This window comes from Numida meleagris, chromosome 6, assembly GCF_002078875.1.
Source record: "Numida meleagris isolate 19003 breed g44 Domestic line chromosome 6, NumMel1.0, whole genome shotgun sequence".
NCBI lineage: Eukaryota > Metazoa > Chordata > Aves > Galliformes > Numididae > Numida > Numida meleagris.
In genome coordinates, this window is record NC_034414.1 from 55,973,482 (window position 1) to 55,994,209 (window position 20,728).

The 20,728-nt window shown below is 37.9% G+C and overlaps 1 protein-coding gene across 2 annotated transcripts; it reads right to left on the reverse strand.

Annotated features, from left to right (window-relative positions):
• On the reverse strand, positions 825 to 20,440 carry PPM1A (protein phosphatase, Mg2+/Mn2+ dependent 1A). 2 transcript variants are annotated; one of them, XM_021401768.1, is made up of 5 exons: positions 19,576 to 20,440; positions 17,756 to 17,873; positions 12,718 to 12,826; positions 10,563 to 10,620; positions 825 to 8,561 (listed from the first exon to the last, which is right to left on the reverse strand). In XM_021401768.1, the coding sequence occupies exons 1-5, from the start codon at positions 20,407 to 20,409 to the stop codon at positions 8,514 to 8,516; spliced, it is 1,167 nt and encodes a 388-aa protein (XP_021257443.1). In that variant the 5' UTR covers positions 20,410 to 20,440; the 3' UTR covers positions 825 to 8,513. The 2 variants fall into 2 exon arrangements, with proteins under 2 accessions (XP_021257443.1, XP_021257444.1); XM_021401769.1 differs by having other exon boundaries at positions 825 to 8,489; positions 19,576 to 20,439.

Below are 20,728 nucleotides of genomic sequence, written 5' to 3' on the forward strand. Positions count from 1 at the left end.
TTTTGCTGGACAAGTAGCAAAGCCAGTAGTTTTGATTTTTAATCCTTAAAGGATGGAGCTGAACCCTGAGGAAAGACAACCTCGCTCCACCCAGCTCACAGGGGCAGCAGAATGCCCACCCTCCCCTTCCCTGCTGTAACTTTATGGCTCGTGTCAGAGTCCTACCAGCTCTCTGCTCAGAGAAAGGACTTCCAGGGAGACAAGATATCATACCATCCTCCCTCCAAATCATGCAGGCTAAAAACAGTGGATTTATCTTATCCTGCAGCATCCTTAAATTCTGCAAATTATAACAGTCTGTTCTGTATTTTACGGTACTGACTCAGGACACAAGATTCAAATGTATCTTGCTCCAGCGAGAGCTGGTTTTCCAGAAGCTGGGCATCCTGATCATCTCCAGCTCTCCTGAAAACCCCAGACCAGGTGACCTCATAGAGCAACAGTGCTGGAGCTGCGCACTGCTTGGTCTTGGAATTTCAACATGGAAGATGGGGATTTTTACTTCCGTAATTAACAAATGATGAAAATAAGCACTTCATATTCTATTTGAAATAGAAAACGGAACAAGGCCTGATAACCAGTTTGTAATTTAGTGACAATAAAGCAGATGTGAACATAGTTTATAGTATACCAAATACACACACATGATGTCATTGCCTGTTTTATTTAGTGGAATCACTTTTGTAGATTAGAAATATTTCCAATTCCCATTTACTTCAAAGGAAGCCTCCACCATCAACAGGCATAATGCAGGTTGTTCAACTGATTCCAAACCAAAAAAAAAAAAAAAAAAAAAGAAAAAAAAGAAGGTACAATCTCAAAAGTTAAGTTAGAAACTAAGTTCACACATTTTCTTTGGGACCAGGAATCTGTACATAGTACAAAATATACATTTATTGAACTTTCTGTAAACACACAGTTTGAATTGTGTAAAACTGTAAATATCGGTGAACTATGTGGAGAATAATTTATTATATATTGTTATACATTCTACTTAAGGAAAATAGTTATGCTCTGGTATATTACTCTGTTAAATTTATAAATTCCATAACGAAGCCGTGTATTCTGCAAACATGCTTTTCAAGCTTAAATCTCTCCATTTGTAACACACATTTATACAAGTCATCAATGAAAAAGTTACACTTTCCACAAAATAGATATAAAGAGGTCATGAATTCTCTAAAAAGACAGGCACAGCATGTCACTACAAACGAGACTTTCATGGTACGATGTGGAGTCAACTCTGTGAGGAGACAGGTGAAAAACTCTCTAATTCAGCATGTTTGTACATAGTCTTAGTAACAAGACAGATGCTAAAAACCAAAATCTTTGCTTTGAAACATTAATGAAGCAGCCAGTTCCGGAAATCCTATTGACTCACACTTCTCAAATATCCAAACTCCCTGGCCAAGAGATCCTAGGCTCGTGTCTCCTATTAATGCCTTGTCACCAGTGATTCAGTAATCTGAGCACTGAATTACCTGGCACCATTAGCTACAAATGCCTGCAAAACTCAGCACTTCCTCTAAAAACTAGATTCCTGGCACCAAAAAGTTAGATCTGGTTAATAAATACAACTTAACTCTTGGTACTCAAGGTCATTGTGGATCACAACACCAGCAACAGATGGTAGGAAATCTCAGTTTCCAGCACCAAACTGTCCCTATGGCATCAACCAGAAGGCGCGGGAATGGCTCCTCCAGCTCCTTGCAGACTGGGGACCCTTGCATAATGCCCAGCTTCCAATGTACATGTCTGAAAGTTTCATGTGCAGCAGACTTGAGAGTCTAGCATCAAACACTCAGCAAGAACAAAAGCTCCCTAAAATGCCAGCACTGATGTTTTCAGAAGTTCCATTAATGGATACGGAAACGATGCTCTGCATATTCAGCATATTTATTCCTAGGGGTTTAGGGCCTCTTTGCATTCCCATCCCAGGTAATTCATTTTGAGTTCCATCCTTTTATTTTTTAAAGCCAAAAGCAGTACATGAAAGACCGCAACCTCTTAAATTCTGTCCTTCTGATGTTTTAGAAGAAAAAACTGCTGACTTGCATACTCAAAGAATTAGGACATTATTAATTCTAATTAATCTACCGTTTTGCTTTAGGACTGTCACCTCTTTCCCCTTCAGCTTTGAAAAGCTTTTTCAAAACCAAATCCAAATAACGATTACATTTAATTCCTACAAAAGTGGGACAGTTAAGGCTGCAACAATACTTGAGCAAACTCAATATACTGGAGTGATTCTCCATCAACATCAGCAGGCTGCCGTTAAGTATGCACCTTATTTTCCCAGCATCACCTTAATTCAATTTTCCCTTGTAGCGTGAAGTGAAATATTGTGCTACAGCCTGAAAACCCAACAGTGAAAATGAAATTGGCAACTGCTATTTCCATTGCTCAAACTGAGTTGAATTCAGCAATATAAATGAAATTAAACTCCAAAGACCTCAGTCTACAGGTATCTACAGAAGTATGTGATGTTTTCTGACCTGCCAGTCTGTTTTCTCATTTTAATTCACAAAAATATTTCTCAAGAGAAATAACAATGGCATCTCCTTTGTGTTGGAGGCTTACTCACAACATCTGTCAAGAGCCCTGCCTACTTCAGCCATAAAAAACTTGTGGCTCCACCAGCTCTTCAGAGTCATACAGTTAATGGAAGCAAACAGGAATCTGAGTTCTGGCTCAGCGCTACTGAGTGAGCTGAGAAGTGCAGATGCAGTGCTCTTACAGAAAAACACTACTGGCTGACACAGCACTCATCCTTGCAAACAAATTACTGCTTATACAGTAAGTAAGGACCATTGGTTTTCTCTCTCCCTTTCTAAAAATTATTATTGTTATTATTTCAACATAAAAGATATTTTAAAAAGCATTCAGACAGGAATCAGTACGAGTTAAACACAACAATTTGGTTAGGCATAAAACCATACGTAATCTTGCAATCTGACCTATCATCTCCCATCTCTGCTGAAGTTTTGAGATTTTTCCGAGTAGAACTAAGTCATGCATTCTGCAGAAGGCATTCTTTAAGTTAAGCCCACTTTTCCAAATTCTGGCGTTGCAAAGGTTAGGATTTTTGTTGTAAGTAAAGCACGACTCCTCGGAAACCCTTTTCCTAAGACACCACGACTGCTCCTGGACTCTTAGCTGGGAAGCAAAGACTTCCATTGCAAGAGTGTCTACAGGATGGGGAAGAAAAGCTGTTTTACTGCTACTCCAGAGGAAAATGAAGTAAAGACATGGCTCACTATAGGTTGACAACTACAACATAATCAGATTAAAGTGCCTGACTTTTTCATGTACTAAAAGTAAACTAATTTTTGAAGATTTTCCTGGAAATTCATTTTCAGTGGGAGACGACGTAAACCTAATTTTCAGCATGCTGTATGTTCTTTTTCTACTTGAAAGCAGTTAGTGGTCTACGAGCGTAAAGAAAAGCTTTACATTCTCCTGCAGCCTCTTGAGCTTCTGCAACCCAATGCCATGACCCAGGTGAGTGCTACCTCATTCACAGAGCAACACCAGTATTAAGCAAAATAAGGGTACAAAAAGCTTCCAAGGGCAATGGCTGAGCTGCAGACTGTGCAAGCACTCCAGAGGCAGCTCAGGTAGAGCTCCCCAGATCACATCCCCTGATAAACACTGCTCTATCCAAAATACTTCGCCCAGATAGTTATCTGCAAGTTTCACTCTGTTTTTATACATTTTAGTGGCTCACTCTGGAAACTGCATTCATTTTATGCGCTACAACATCCTAGAAATCCACGTGTGGAGCCTCTTCTTACCACTTACAGAGATAAAAATCTATCCAGCCAAATAGACTTTACACCCTGTAATGTCATATGAAGGCTTCAGTCATGATCATCTCAAATGGACACAGCTGCAGGAACAAAGAGTGATACCAGTTATCCTGAAGACATTTTTACACTTCCAGAAGCTTGGCACGGAGTAACAATTCCAATTCACATGGAAATAGAGCTGTAGAAGTACAGCTCCACAGCTCTACTTAATTCTGGTGTTTCTTAATCCAAGCAGGGTACATCAGGTTTTTATTGAAATCTTGTATTTGCCCAATGATGAGGGAAAAGGGTAATGTTTGACTAAAGGTTTGCCTATTGCTGAAATGGCCAAGTTTAAACATCAAGAAATTTAAATGTACCAAGTCATTTGGCCATAAAGCACTTCAAGAATGCACATGTACAAATTCAAGTGAACATATTAGCATGACAAAATCCTGCTGTACATTGAAATACGGTAAACTCTTAAGAGCCTTCTCATTAACCTAACTGTGACAGCCATGCCACCTCTCTCTTAAGACAGAGCTGCATACAAATATAGACAACTAACAAAAAGTTTGTCAGCATAGAGCTCACATACAAGACATTAAACTCAAAGCTGCGTGATTCCAGCTTCAAGAAAAAGAATGCTGACCAAGGTAAAACATTTGTCTTACGCACAGTGCGGAGAAAGATCTGCAAAGGCTTTGATATTTCCTACATAGGTCCACTACTTTTCTGCACTGGGGCTCTGATGTCCCCAGCTGCAGCAAAAGGGGTGCTGCAACCATTCCCTTGCTCACAGCCCTGCCTTCCTAGTGCTAGCTCAAGGAACTTGAAATATCCACTTATCCAAGCTGAAGAGCACAGGTTTTCTTTCCCCCTTGTAACTGCACAGCCACATAAGCACTACAGCTAGAACAAAGCAGGCAGTGGAAGAAAACTTATAGCAATTGCTCAGGCTTGATATTAGCTGACCATGAAACCATATCTTTAGTTTATAAATTATTTAAAAAAATGCAATAGGAAGTCTCAATTATCCCAGTGTAACATGTCAAAATGAGATTCTTACCAGGGTATCAACTACAGTGCAAACTACTCCCCAGTTTTACTAAATCACCCTGAAGTTTCCAATTTTTGAACCAAGCAAAATGGCTCAGGCTCTAACCTATACAGTTGAGACAGTATCAGTTTCATAGTAAACTATTTCATAGCCATTCAAGTCAGTATCCTAAGCACGTTAAGATGAACACCTTTGGCACCTGCATGAGCTACCAGGGTTGGTGCTACAATTCCTCATCTGCCATTCAATATTCTACTCATACTCGCTAGTATGAGACAACCTAGAATGAGCACAATTCAGCGCAGGTTAATGACAAGGAGATGTAATTTCCATCTCCAATTCTGACTTCTGCTGGAGATTACAATGAGTGAGGGCCATGCATCAGGGTCTCTGCAGAGCTGCTTACAGACTATCTAAGTGCTAGCCAGCCAAAAGGCCACTGCTTGCTCAGCACCTGCTGATTTCTGCCCGCTGTGGGTACACCAGGATGCAACTGACAACGGATTTACAAAGCCTTGCAAGTCTGGGGCCCTGCTTGATGTAATCACATTCAGTTAATCCAACACTGGTTTTAAAACACATTTTTTAAAAGAAGCTTCTGTCTTGAACATATTTCAATGCTGAATTAGTGAGAATTATTTGAAACAGTTGTCTGTAAAGCAGTACAGGTATTTTCCCAGAATTACCAGTGAAACATTTAATCTGACTGAAACAAAACTCACAGAAAGTGAAGCCAGTGAAGCTGTTAAATGTAGAAGGAAAACAAAGTTGCACGGCATACGAAGCAAAGTAGGTTTACAAATATCTTTTTTTTAAAAAAAAAACAAGCAAATTGGGACCATCCTATTTGAACATGTATTTAAAAATACATATTTTAACATCACACAATTTTTCATTTTTGTCACACAGGAATCTTTTTCCATGAGGGAAATAAATAGCACACAATACTTCAAAAAAAAAAATTGCTGCCTTGCCCCTGAGGTGCTAATGTTTTTAGCATTAAAAAAAAGTTTCTGGTGCAAGAAGGAGATGCACAAATGTGCAAAAGTGCCTTTTTCTTTTCAGAGCAGTGAAAAGCACAGCTCGCCTCTCTTCTAGGATGCTTTATATAGTTAGTGTATTTTGTAATCAAAATCTGTATCTAAAATGGCAGTGTCTATGCATACGTAATAGATTCAGTGCTCTGACCTCATCAAAACGCTGAACATAGGCGGGAGGGAGAAAGGCCTGAAACGGGCTTTCTGCCACTGCCCTCAAACCTGGGTACAGCACCTGTCACAACAGCAGAAGCACGTTCCTCCTAACCTTTAGGAGACCTCATAGGAAGAGGCTTCATCTATAGAAATTCGTCACTGAGACAGTTTAAGCGATTATGAAGTATGGCTTTACACACCACAGTTTTGCTTCCGATTTTTACAAGTTTCAAACTGAAAAGGTTTCCACAGTCCAGTTCAAGGTTTTGCAGTTCCCAAAACTAAACTTCAGTCTAGATGAAAAAAGACAGAACCGTATCTGCCTAGTCCTAAGCTGCGTTTAGCTTTTTGCACTAATACGCCATGTATTATTAAATACGCCTGTTAATTAGGTGCCTGTGAAGCTATAACTTAACGGTATTATAGTTTTGCACTCTACAACAAAATTAGACATTTTAAGCATTTATTCATAGGTAGGTAAGGAACTGGTTCTTTAAGCAAAAATTGCTAGAAATTTATAAATACAAATAGTGCTTATGTTTTCTTCAGTCATGCTTGAACAGATTACAAACTGAATACAATGAAGTTACGTTTTAAGCACCCCACATAGACAAGAGGGATAAAAGAAAAGTTTGCTGGTATATACTATACTTAGTTCCAAGACACTATAAGTTACTTTTTCACTGTTCAGTGTTCCCTAACTCTGCATTAGTTTTAAGGCTATATATACAAATATGTATATTTCAAAGTTAGGGAAAGACACATAGCAAAATGCATTGTACTACGTTTTCCTATCAAAATAATTATACACCAAGTTTTGATTCTGTTTAACTGCAGTAAATGTTACAATCTACTTGTTTTACTGATTTTCCTTTTGGGGAATCTGCCTACTAAATGAGTAAACTACATATTAAATACAATATTCTCAACCGAAAAGACAATACAAGGTGCACAAAACAGCAGTTTTGCAAACACGACTGACTTTAAAACTTAATTTTGCATGTTCAGTGGGAGAAAGCTAACCTTAAATCAAATTAGTTTATTCTCTTAAAAAAATTTAAATTAGAATTTTAAACAACAAACAGATATTATCAACATGCTATATCTCTAATCACAAGTACTGTTTAACCACTAGTCTCTCATTCTAAGTAAGTGGGTCAATTAAAAATACACACCATAAAATGTTAAAGATTGTCAGGCTTTGACAAATGTATTTTTATCAAACAGTAGGCAAATTCAAACCAATGCACATCTTCAGCGGGGAGAAGAAAAGAAGCCTGAAAAAGTCCATACTCGTAAAAAACAGGGTCACAGATTAATCCCACGTCATCCTCTAGCATATGGCTATGTCTTGGGCAATAATCAAAACTCCTCCCATTTTAAAAATGGGCTACCAATTAATAAAAATATTCTTCCACATGTAAAAGATCATTTACAATGGCACTGACATTTTAAAAGGCAGGAAAAAAAAAGGAATTACACATTTATGGATAAATTTCTTGTTTGTTAAACCAAGCTTTATTGATAAAATGGAATTCAAAGTATTTTACTTGGAACAGCAGCAAATCCAGCCAATTAAGATTGTAAAAATGCTGCAGACTCCTACGGCACGTAGAAAGCTGCCTGTTTGTGCTCAGTGATCCATACTTTCAGGTAAGGGTTAATGAAAAGAGGTGCAGAGAATCGAGGCATTCTAATCTCGAGGTTCATATGCTTATGAACGCATGCTACTATTAATAGGGCATGATTTAACTCCCACTGAAGTCGAAATCAGAACTCCCTTCAACTCAATGTGAGAGCAGGAGTACCTCTGAGAAAACAAGATCCGCTTGTTGAAGAATGTGCACTGCTCTGGTGTTTTTCCATTGCCAAGCATATTCACATACTGTAATTTCAGGAAAGCTGCCCACAAGATCAGCTTTCATAGAAGACCAAACGTTATCTTTATAGTTTTGTGCACCTCTTGAGCACCTAGCTGGCTAGGCTGCTGCTCCTTGCAATCCAAAACCACAACATGAATTTAAAGGGATATATATTGTTGCATCACACAAGTCAAACGTTTCTTCTAACCTCTGTAGTGATTTAAAGCAGTTCATAATTAAATATGAGCATTTTGTACAAAGACAATTGCACTTTACAAAAAAAACAAAATCATACAACATAAATTGCTGGAGTCTGATTTACAACATGGATTATGGTTTGAAATCACGTTTACAGAAGTCTGTTTTACAAAAAAAAGATCAGTTCCTGGGCTAGATGTCGTACTGCTGTAGTTTTCCTGCTGCAGTCACTCTCACCAACACATCATACTCCCTTCTTTAATTAATATTGAGGATGGATGTTAAGAAGGGTCACTGAGGTTGGGCTGCACTTTCATTTGAAGACTGAAACGTGAACTCCACAGCTAGATGAGCAGTTTTACCACATATCATCAGTTGAGGCAGAATCCTTAAAGAAAAAAGAAGGAGCCCTTTAAAGTCTGGAGTGCCCATACTTACAGCAGTTTCTGGATAATCCAGACTGAAAAGGGAAAAAGCTTGAATCATTTTAGGGGCCTGTTTTCTGTCTCCTTTCAGAAATAGCAGAAACAACATTCAAGAGGCATCTAGAAAACACGTATTCTTAATTAACGAAGGACTAAGCAGCAAACATTTCAAAATCTGATCAAGTGTTTAATCCAATGCTTACCCATCCTGACAATAATATCCCAGGAATAATATTCACAAACATGCCCAGAATAGTCAGAAGTAATCTAATACATGTATTTACTACACAGGAATGTTAAAAGACCAGGACGTGCCTTGTGCTTTTAGCTATTATTATTACCACCTTTTGATATTTCAGTCCTTCCTCACTGCATAGGAAGACAGTCATTAATCAATACCTTATTGTAATTCAGATCAACTTTACCCCTTAGAATTTAAGGTTAAATAGAGAAGCATAATTTCAGTAACTGCTGGAAATCTTAATTTTGAATTGTAATAAAACTGCAAGGAGAAAAAGAACTCCATAACATAGAATTGCAATCAAAGACATAGCATGCTCTAAATTATAACTACATAGCTATGCTGTACATCATTACATCATTGCATCCAATATCTGAGTAACCCTTAAATTTGGTCCATTTGGGCTCACAGACTACAGTGGGTTTTGTATAGCTGGCAAATGGAACCACCCTCAAAAATGTTTAATTAATTCCTGCTGTCAGTTAAAAGAAAACACATCTTAACACAAACCAAATGGTAAAGTTCTAGTGGTATTTAATCATTTTACTTTGAATCTGTTTCCTTTCCCCTCACTTAAATTGTTCTACATTTGGCTTCATCTAACTGCCTCATCCATTCCACTATGTTGGGTACATATGTTAACACAACTAAGAAGCATGGCCACAGCTTGCTAGCTGAACCAACAGTTCAATCAGTAGCACAGCCAGCAGAGCAAACTGCTTACGTACAGCAGCAACTTTGGGTTGTTTCAGCATTACCTACTATCTTCCCCTAAATAGCAAAGAGACATGATGGACTTTAACAACGGTCTCAGCTGGTACTCCTGCAGCTGCACATCCCTATTGTTACTGAGACCACAGGAGACAGAAGTATGACTCTTCTTTGGGCAGCCTGGTCTAGTGGTTGGCAACCCTGCGCTCAGCAATGGGGTTGAAATTTGATGATCTCTGAGGTCCTCTTCAACCCAGGCCATTCTATGATTCTATGAGGATCATATGATTCTTTGAAAGTACTGCCTTATGATTCCTTTGAAAGGGAAAAGGCTAATTAAGTCTTTAGCAATGGCACATATGACAACCTCTTAGCATTAAATTTCTGCACCCTTCATTCAAACTCGCACACAGAATTCATTACAAACCAAAAAGAACAGTTGGCATGGAGGTGTAGTACAAAAGCCAAGATCACTAAAATTACTCTTCGCGAGAGTACCACCCCCAGATTCTTCTTCAAAACCAGAAGTAGCAAAGGAGAACCATTATATGAAAAAAACTAAAATGGTTCCAAGTGCAAGGATGCAGAATAAAAGCAGTAGTGAGAAAAAATGCAGGAGCTGCATGCCAACTGTTCAGTATGCAAATTCCTGTATCCTAGTGGCCAACATCATCACAAAATGAAGACGTTTACCATTCATTTGTGAACAGTAACTTATGCAGAATGTATTTTGAATGTAAAGCATCCTTTTTCAGCTAGCATTAAGGCACTGTCAGGCTGAAGGTATTGAGAGAAATGCCAAACAGTAGCACTCAGTTGCAAAGCCAATGCACAGCTTTATGTTTGAAGGCATTTCACTTCTATGCCACATTTGCAAGATACGAATTAGGGAATTCCAACACCAACAAGTAAATCATGCTAGGGTTCTGAGACTACCATCAGCAGAAGGCATCAGAAAGCAATCACAAAGGCACAAAACGGTTCTTACTTTTTTGGGGGAAAGCAGAACCAGAAATATGTTTATTTACAAAACAGATACAATTACTGGGGTGGGAGGAAAGAATGTAAGAGAAGAGATACTTACAGTATCATCATTCCTGTAGGGGTTCAGTCTGTTATAAACAGCTTCAATTACACTCCGTCTATAGTAAAAATAAAAAAACAACAAAAAAACAAATACAATATTTTAAGGTTCTTTTAAAGTCAAACTCCCTAGGCAAAAATTGTAATTTAAAATGCAAACTTTTAAAGGTTTTACATTTGCAGAACCAAGTTTACTGCAAGTTAGTCCTAACTGTCATTAAACACTGACCATAGCTATCCCAATCCTTTCAAACCCTCAAGTTCAAGAGAAAGAAAGCTGAATAAGCACTTTGCATTCAACAGAAGAGAAGCACGACCAAACATTCAGATGAGGCTGCAGTGCTGTTTCGTTTGGAGGTATGTCTCTCAGACTTAAAGAAAAAAAAGGGGATCAGAGAATCTGATACAAGTTGAATGCCATGGCCATCTGTGTGCCCAATGAACACTGCAGAGGTACCTTCATATATTATGACACTTCCAGAGGGCTTAAAGAAGAGGTTTTCAAGAAAAGTGATACACAAAAAAAAAAAAGGGAGGGTGAAGGAACAAGGAAGCCTCTGCCTTACCCAGCATGTAAGAAATGAATTTTGGAGGGAGAGCAGGAAGGAAAGAGAGGAGTAAAGGTGAAGAATCATAGATTGGACATTAAAAGCAATTCTCTTCGAGACACCCTAATTTGCAAAACCAAGTATGACAAAATAGCACACTACAACTCAGATACAACCTCAAAGCCACTTCTTAACTGCTCATGAATACATGCAGGGGAAACACAAAAGAGTGCATTAGAAGAAAAAAAAGCAGATGGCAGCCTTTATAATCTTCCCGTAACATTGAAAAATTGGGTACTATCATAGAGCAGTATAAACATCACAGCAAAACTAGTGAACGATCATACAGCATGGAAGAAGAGGCTGAATTTAAAGAAATAAAAACAAGCAATTGTTCTCAAAGTACAATGCACATACAAAGTTGTTCTCATCTTTCAGAGATAGGTATCGCTGATTCTAAATAAAGCCAAGATCCTTGAAAAGCACTGTTTTCCTTCCAAATTGTCAGTATTGCTTCAAGTTACACTAAAATACAATTAAATCCATACTTCTGTCAATCACTATTCAAGATAACATCACTAAAGCACTCAATCCCACTGAAGCAAATTGCTTCAGTGACTTCAGCACTGCCTCACAACCACAACACTACTGCTAGCCAATGGAGCTTGATAAACAACTTGTATGCCATCTTTTATGAGTAACTGACTCATCAATGCTCCAAGATGACTGTAACACATCCTAAATAGATACTACTATTTATATAAAATAGCCATCTCTTCTTTTCCTACCTCATAAAAGAAGAATTTTGTTATGTAGAAGTTATCCCTACAGCCCACTTATCATTTATGCCTCTACGTGCCTACAGACTTCAAGTTCCTATGTAACAACAAAGAAATTACACACTGAGGTATTAAAAATAAACTGTTCCATATCACATGTACAAGCTCATGAATGACTTTCTGAACCAAAAAGCACTTGCTGTGGAAAAAAGCTAAGCGTATTTCTTTCTCAACTGTTGAACAGCAATTTGAGACCACATAGCACCAGCACTGAACTCTTCAAGGACAAAAACAGCCTATGCGAAGTTCTACTTAACTTTTTTCATAGACTTCTATCTTAGTTTTATGTTTGACACAAGCAGAGAGGTGCATAAGCAAAATTTTAAGCAGTTACCACATTGCCTTAGCTACAGACAAGAAAAGAAAGCTGCCAAGCAAAACATCATATGCATAAAACTTTCTGAAGTGCAGAACCATATCCAAGTAGCTACTAAAGGCAGTGCATTATTTTTGTATCTTCAAACAATGTCCCACCCAGAGAAACCCAATTAATTACAAAAAAAAAAACAGACACTCAGGCCACCCTTAAAAAACCCTCGGTCCTTCCCAAAACTACATTAAGACATGTAATTTTTAACAGGGATTCATAGTTAGCTCTGTTCTCGTGCTTTCCCTTTTCATTTAGAACAATTCAGTAAAAAGAATTGAAGAACAGATTGTATTTGTCCTGTGCCCTTCCTCCCTCCCCGTACTTTTAAGAGTGGCCTTCCAGTTAAGTTTTGATTTAAATAATAATAATAAAAACACATTTACACTGATGTGAACTCACTTGCTTGCCAATTCACCCCCTGGCGGGAGGTTTGGGATGCTCTCAGTTGCTAACGTACGCATCACGTGGACTAAGTCTGGCACTCCTTCACCCTGCTTCTTTATGATCTCTGGGAATCAGAAGTACTTTTTTTGTAAGTGCAGTCCAAATTTAACTTCAAAAGATTGAAATACTCAATTTTATAAAAAGGCAGCTTAACTTCTGTTAATATAAGAAATAAATGACAGACCATACTCAACACGGTGTTAACTTGGTTCCATAACAAAAAAAGACCTGTGATGGATCTGACACAAGATACCCTGCTGGCTGTTAATATGCACACCGGTTTCACAAATACACAGCTAACTGTTACAAGCCTAATGGCTTTCCTGCTACAGCATTATTTTATCTTCCCAACAAAACGCATTGGGCATGAAGCAAATATTAACATCAGCTTTATCACTGCAACAGAAGGTTAAAGATTATCACCATCATAGAAAGCAATAGTATTTTCAAGAATTAGAGTTCATCATCAGACACATTAAAAATAAAACGACCCCAACTACATGTATACATGGCTGCAAGTGTATAAGCCAATATCTGTACCTTACCACACCATTGCTACGTGCAAATGTTCGAACTATCATGTACAAATTAAAAGCCAGGGACACTGGAGTTAAGAGACAGCTCCACCCTTCAGTCAGCTCAGGGAATATGTGACTACAAGGCAGTTATTTAAAGCTGAGCTCCTCCAAGTTCTGGGTAGAGAGGCCTTGCACTGTAGTTCTTTTATTTTATCCTTAGGCCTATTTTCCTTTTTAAAGCTGTAAGCGCAACTGAAATCACAAGAGATTTCGCTATAACATCTCTGAAAATATTCTATTCTTACAGGAATTTTAATAAATTTAAAGAACAAGCTATTTTTCTTTTCAAAATGCATTTCTGCAGTTTGTCTGTAAATACAAGCTTAGAACATAAGAGATGAATTATTAAGACTCAGCATAATTGATCTTCAGGTGAATACTGCAGCCCATATACAATAGGTATGTCTACACACACACACACATTATTCTTCACGTAAAGTTTTGATGCAACTTGAAGAGAAGTTGGAATTCATCAGTACCATTTCTGAAATAGATACTTTAGCATTCAGTTTTTACCCTAAAGGATAATTGCAGATAGCATACCAAGTTTCCACTTCGTAACTTAATCAGTGAGATATGGCACACTGATGCTTAAAACCAACACATACCCAGTCCTTTTTAGTAACATAGGTAAGATAAATGAATGAACTGTAAGTTATTTTTGTGCATGCAGTAGTTTTTCAGGGCTATGTGTGTTTACAGAAAGAATCAGCTTTATTTTGATGGCAGATTGTACAAGTTATTTGCAAGGTACAATGGAAGCACTGTCTAGTCCTCAACCAGTGTCAGACTGTAACACAAAGCTTTAACCTGGTCAAATAAGAACCTGCATTTTAGATATACACCACACACCAGATACCTCAGAAACTTGCAGTTTCCTCAAGAAAATCTATGGCCCAAATTCATTTTACCATCTAACATTGAGGAAATATTCTAACACTCGTAAATCTGAATAAGAAGCAAGATCTCAGATTTGGTTTGCCAAGTTCCTTTATTGTGCAGTTTTGAACATCTAGTATATTCTACATTGTGCTAGAGGCTAGAGTTCTGCTGTACAAAAATAAGGACTTTGTGGTTTACCTATACTACACAGTATCACAACCTGTAACTGCAGTACATGTAACATACAGTCTCCACTAAATGAATACATTTATATTTTGATATAACTAAAGATACAGACTGAATGAACACTGATGACACAACAAATGGAGCCGGTCTGCTAGCTGCATTAATTTATTGGTATTACTTTCTCGCAATACATTTTATGAGCCCCACACCTATTCAATTTACTTTAAAACCTTCTAAACATTTTCATGGCATCAAGCACGGGAAGAATGTACTCATAACCCTACAAATAAAGGATTCGAAACATATCTGCTTATTTCTTTTACTGAATGGGAATTCCACACAACGATTTAAGAAAATTCAAATTTGCAAAAGTTTGTTGTGAAAATATGGGAGGGAACACGTAACAGCTAACTGAAAATGATTTACGTCTATGCAGATATAAATATCACTACGATTATCTATTACTGAACGTTTATATGTAAAACTCAGAACAGAAAAAGAAGCTTAGACAAGTGTCATTTTAAAGTCAACACATCAATAGCTCACATATTAGTGCAAATAATAGCAATGCATTTTGGAATGACTGATTGCTTCTACAAGGAAGATCGCATAACATTTTAGGAGCAATGCTTATTTAATGCAAGTAATGGCAAAAAGACGCTTCCCCAAACTTGCTTCCTCTTCCATTGCTATCGTAGCCATGAATCTGGACCACAAACACGTTGAGATTGATGGTGGCATAATAAGCAGAAAGCTTTTTTTTTTTCCTTTAAATCTGAATCATCTCTCCTTGTTCATAGAATCATTTGAACGATACCTTAAAAATCCACTAATTCTAGGTCCCCTCTTGTTCAAGAAGACCTTCAGTAAAAAAAACCATTCAGGCTTAAAACTTGCACTACTTCTTAACAGTATAAGAATATGTTCTAGGCTAGAATAAGATTAGGAAGAATGCACATTAGCAAGCATCAAATCTCATTACCTGTTGAGACTACACCGAGTACTGAAGTGCATAGAAATATATTATATGCATTTTCACCAGGTCTCCATTTTAATGAATTTTAATTTTAAGTGGATACTGCAAATTAGTAAGAGAATTCCAGAAGTAGTCTTTACCTCTTCTACTTCCTTCAGCTAAAGATTAGGCTTTTAAAGTCAAGTATTAACATGAAAAACAGTTACTGTAGTGTTGAAGTTTCAGATAGTGTAGCAGTCCTACTTCACTCGCCAATTCAGTATAATCCATTCACAGCAAGAAACAATGTAATTGCACAAGAATTATCAAGTGAAATGTAACAACTGTCACCTGTTAAAGCACTGTTTTAGTTCAGCCTTTCAACTTCCCTCTTAAGTCAGAGCTAAAAGGGGAAGTTCTGTCTGCAGCTGATACAAACCAGTGTAGGGTTGATTAGTGTTTACTACATATTCGTAAGTTTAAATAATATTTTTGTGCAACAAGAGACAAAAGATTGAGGACAACACTAAAAATAATCAAAGACCCTTGAGGGGAAGTACAATTCACTTCCTCAAGCAGCTCAGACAACTTGTCATTAAATTAGAATTAAAGTGCTTTGCAACTACATACAGGATCTGTTTGCTTCTATTCAAGTATGACACTTCACTCATTCCTGAAATTTTCTATTTGTATAATTGGAAAGAACTGGCAGTCAAATTCACTGCACGTACAATAACCACGTGCAGATCCAGTGTTAGGTTCTTCATTTACTGAGGTGTCTGTACAAAATGCTAGCTTTTCCCACTAATATTTTAAGAGGTACAATGGTGCCAGCTGAAGACGCAGCCATAACTGGAAGATACCTTCATATTCCATGTCAGAGGTTTGTCTGAACTGAGACAAAATAGCTACGGTACGAAGGCAATACTTGCCCAGATTAGAAAGAGTTAGCATGCTGTAAATTAATGTGTGACTTCACAGCATACTTGCTCTTCAGCAGTTCTGTGAGTGGGCCTACACAGTAAGCTCTTCAAATGCCTGCCGCTCGCTGCTCTGAAATGGAGAAAGCTATCTGACACTCCACTCATGCAGTCCTACCATACATGCAGATATTCCTGCTACATGGTCAAATAAATCCACGTTACAGCTTGACGTGCACCAACTTTTCCTATGAGTAAAAAGTTGGGTTAAATCAGAGAAATGCTCTATCTGGACATTTGTTCAGAGGCAGAACAGCTGTAGCTTGCCACGACCTTGGGGACAAGGTCTTTGAAAAAGGCAGTTCCTTCCTTAAGGAGCACTTACACCAATAGTAAGTGCTTTGAACTTCATGTTAATTTGTCTGAACCCAGAATTCCCACGTAGGCAAGTCCTTTGTGAAATTTATGAAGCTACACTGTGTTAGCCTTGTGCAAGTTAAGGAGGAAAAAAGTGCACAATATATTCCTGTAACATCCTAATCACTGATACCATCGTTGCTAAGTACTCTGCATATTGTGCTGTGTGTGCTGTTAAGGATTCTTGCAGTACATACACTTAACTAAACTGGTAACATACAGGTCTAGAAGGGTCCGCTTCAAAAATAGACTTAGCCTATGCAAACAATGCATACAGAGTGTCTTACGTTTCAGAAACAAAATCCAAGCTGTGTTCATCTTTAAATATCAAAAGGCACGAAAAAGTCCAGTGATAACGAGAAATCTCTGAAATTAAACTGACTTCAAATATCACTTTCAGTTAGATGATCCAAAACACCTACGACTTGCAGTTTCAGCTCAAAGTTTAAATCATCCAGAAATACAAATTTAAACAAAATTCTGAAGTTATTATCAAGGATGTGATCCCAGACTTTGCTCCTTAGGAATACTGAAAGACTAGCTTTAGCAGACTTCTGACGTACTTCCAGATAAATAGACATGTCAGCAGGCACCTTTAAGATAACAGTAATCAAGCTGTAATCGTGTAATGAAATATTTAAATGGCTAATTTGCAGACAGAACTAGTAGAAAAATTATATGCAAATTATCATCTTTGCAGACATTTTGCAAGATATTCTATTTCATTTAACTCCATGTAACAGGAACATCGATTTACTGGCCTGAAGTTATTGCTGTCAATGGACTCATGAAGAACTCATCAGCACAAACGAAAATTCTCTGTCACCCTGAACAATTTTCAGGGCTATGGGCTACTGTGCTTGCATAGCAGAATTCTGTCAGGTCATACCACAGGACAGTAAGAGTGCCTTTTTCAGAGATGTACACTAGATGGCCAGCGGCACTTGACGGTCTATTAAAAAGCTTGTATGCATTAAGTTTAGTTGTTGCAAAGGGAAGGGGGCCAAGGGGTCTGTTTAGAAACAAAGTTACTTATTTTTTTTTAAATGATCCACCTTCTACTCTGCTTTCCAGGTACTTGTCCAACTCTGCCTCTCTTTTCACCGCCTCTGGCGATACCTTTGGTGCATTCGGAAAACAGATCAATATCACACTCATGTTGTCTCGACTTCCCTGGTGGAAAAAAAAAAATGATTTGAGAATGCATACACACTGGACTAAAACCAAATCATTTTACACACACACTCAAAAATTCAACCACAGTATTGAGAATATAGACATATTAATATCGTCATTAGCCTTTGCTTTTTCTTCTTCCAAAATTCTAGTTGTTCATTCAGTAAAAACTACCTTTAAGTCATTTCGTTTTTTTCCACTTTCACGCTCTGAAGACTACCTGGCATCCATTACAGACAGCCCACTGTCTTTTTAAAATGAGATTACTAGTAAGTGATGTACAATTACAAAGTTGGGTTTCCTCTTAAGTATTTTCCAATCATTTCTAGAAAACAGATGAAATATTAAATCAGAAAACAAAACCTTTACAGCTTAGAAGCAGTACACAGGAAGTTGCTGAAGTCAGACAGCACTTCTACCTGAGAACACTGATACTGATTAAGGCTTTTTTCCCTTTAAAATAAGTAAATAAAGAAATTACAGGTTAGAGCATCTATTGAAAGACCAGCTGGAAGGGGCTCTGGCCTTTACAAAAGCATTCTTTGAAATGGGAACATTTAGAACTCTGACTAAACACAGTCCTAATACTCAAAATACATTTAAATACAAACACATTCTACTTCTGATAATTAAATGCTTAGTTTGTTTCCAGTACCCCTGTGCTCTTGTCTACCAACATGCATCTATGCTTAACATTAACAATTAAATGCACTGAAGTCAGTGAGATCAAGAACAAAGAAACGTTTAGAACAAGTGTATATAGGTATATGAGAAGGTGCTGGCAGCTGGCTACTGCAAAACGTACAGCATCCATAGGACAGTGCTCATTCCATGGCATTTGTTTTTAAGACTAGCAGATAAAACTGTAAACAAAAACATATGCCTTATCAAACCTCCTAAGTGCTGGAAAGCAAATTTCTTTTTTTCCAAATGGGAAACAATGACCTTGTTAGCCACATGGCATGAGCTGGTACGCAGCCTTGCCTCGTTAGTATAAGAAAAGCTATGTATTTTACACTATGACTTCACAGCCTGCCCTTAGAGAACTAAGTGATAAGTTATGAAATTAAATGTTTCAGATCTCTCAACTGTGCCATCCTACAGTTTATTAAAACAAGGCGGAAGTCGCTGTGCAGAAAGTTGCAGAGATTTGTTAAACAAAACAGTGTTAGTTTCATAGCCATGTGACAACACTGAATGAGAAGTACAGTAATTAAACCAGAACAAAACCTGATTCAGGAAGTCAGACCTTCATACAGTCAAGACAAAACTTCAAACTCTAAGGTATGAAGTCAGGGTTGAATCACTCTGTATTCATCTCGACACGATTATGGCAGTAATGTTACTGTACGGTCAGGAGAGGAAGGGAAAGCATATTTTCTATTCTGATTAAAGAGTTGAGGTTTTGTAAAGTATGTTGTAAACCAGAAAAGGACAGTTATGGTCCTTGGCTTTCCCATATACTTCTAGTTTCTCAAGTATCACAACATATCTGTACGTGATTTTAAACTCTCCAAAGGTACTCAGAAATCCAAGCTATTTCTGTTGCGTGTTTTCCCATTACTGCCATTTCTCTGGTAATCATAGTAATTATTTATTAACATAAAACATACTTATAGAGCGGAATCAAAACATTAACTTGTGTATAAAACTTCTAATAGCAAAAACACAATAAACTTTTCCTCTCGAGTCTCGCTACCTTGTACAAGCAGGTGTCAACTATCTCATTGCAAACTTTCTCAAGGTCATCAGTGACTTCAAGTCTGGATCTTACAAAGTCACAGAGCTCTTCGTTTCCCATAACATCCCAGATACCATCGCAAGCCAGTATGATGAACTGATCATCTTCTTCTGATCTCTCAATTTCATAAACTTCAGGCTCCGGTGAGACTAGCTGTTCTGTAGGACCTTTCCCATGGACACATTTGTAATCAAAGTCCCCAAGTGCCCTTGAAACAGCAAGGGAGCCATTCACACGCTGAATCATTACAGAGCCACCTGCATTCTGTATACGCTCCTTCTCCAGGGGGTTACTTGGTTTGTGATCCTGTGTGAAGAAGTGAACCTTCCTGTTTCTACAAAGCAAACCTCTTGAGTCTCCACAGTTGATGAAGTATGTGTGTTGGGGAGAAATCATGACACCCACAGCTGTTGACCCACTTCTGTCTGCGCCATGTTTCTTCTCCGAGATGACTCTCATGTGTTCATCAATTTGCAGAAAACCTGTTCTGATGCCACTCTTTACACTTTCCACAGATGGTGGCCCATCTGGCCCTTTAAAATCCTGGTTGCTTGTGATGTGATCTAATAAATGCTCACAGCAGTACTTGGCAACCTGTGATCCAGCATGCCCATCATATACAGCAAAAAATGACCATCCATCAAGTCCATTTGGCAAACCAATCACAGCTGTATGTGCATCCTCCATTTCAACTCGCCAGCCTTGCATACTACTCAGACCATAACGAAGCCCATTCCCTTGTCCTTGGGCATTATGCTTTTCCATCTTTGGCTTGTCTAAAAATGCTCCCATGATGACTTTCCTTCAGGTCTAAAAAGAAAGAAAAGGGTTATTAAGATGATCTGGAATGTAAGACACGGGTAGTAATTACACTACAAGAAACTAAAACTGGAAGTCCAAATAATGCTAAAGATGATTAAAAAACCCTGAACAGATGTAAAACCCATTTTTCTTTTTCACACAACTAAAACTGGCACTGCTTTAGTCTAATTTAAACAAGGACACTGCTACTAGCTGAACCACAATTTGCATGTTGGTTTAAGTATTTTCAGCTGTTATACTTGAAGACTTATATTCTACTATCAGTCATGGATCTGATAAAAGCCTCTAG

Coding starts and splice junctions, on each gene's coding strand:
- PPM1A (XM_021401768.1), bottom strand. CDS start 20,409: ATGGGAGCATTTTTAGACAAGCCAAAGATGGAAAAGCATAATGCCCAA. Junction 12,827..17,755: donor CCTGGAAAGCAGAGTAGAAG/GTGGATCATTTA, acceptor TCTGATTCCCAG/AGATCATAAAGAAGCAGGGT. Junction 8,562..10,562: donor CCTACAGGAATGATGATACT/GTAAGTATCTCT, acceptor TTCCCTTTTCAG/TCTGGATTATCCAGAAACTG.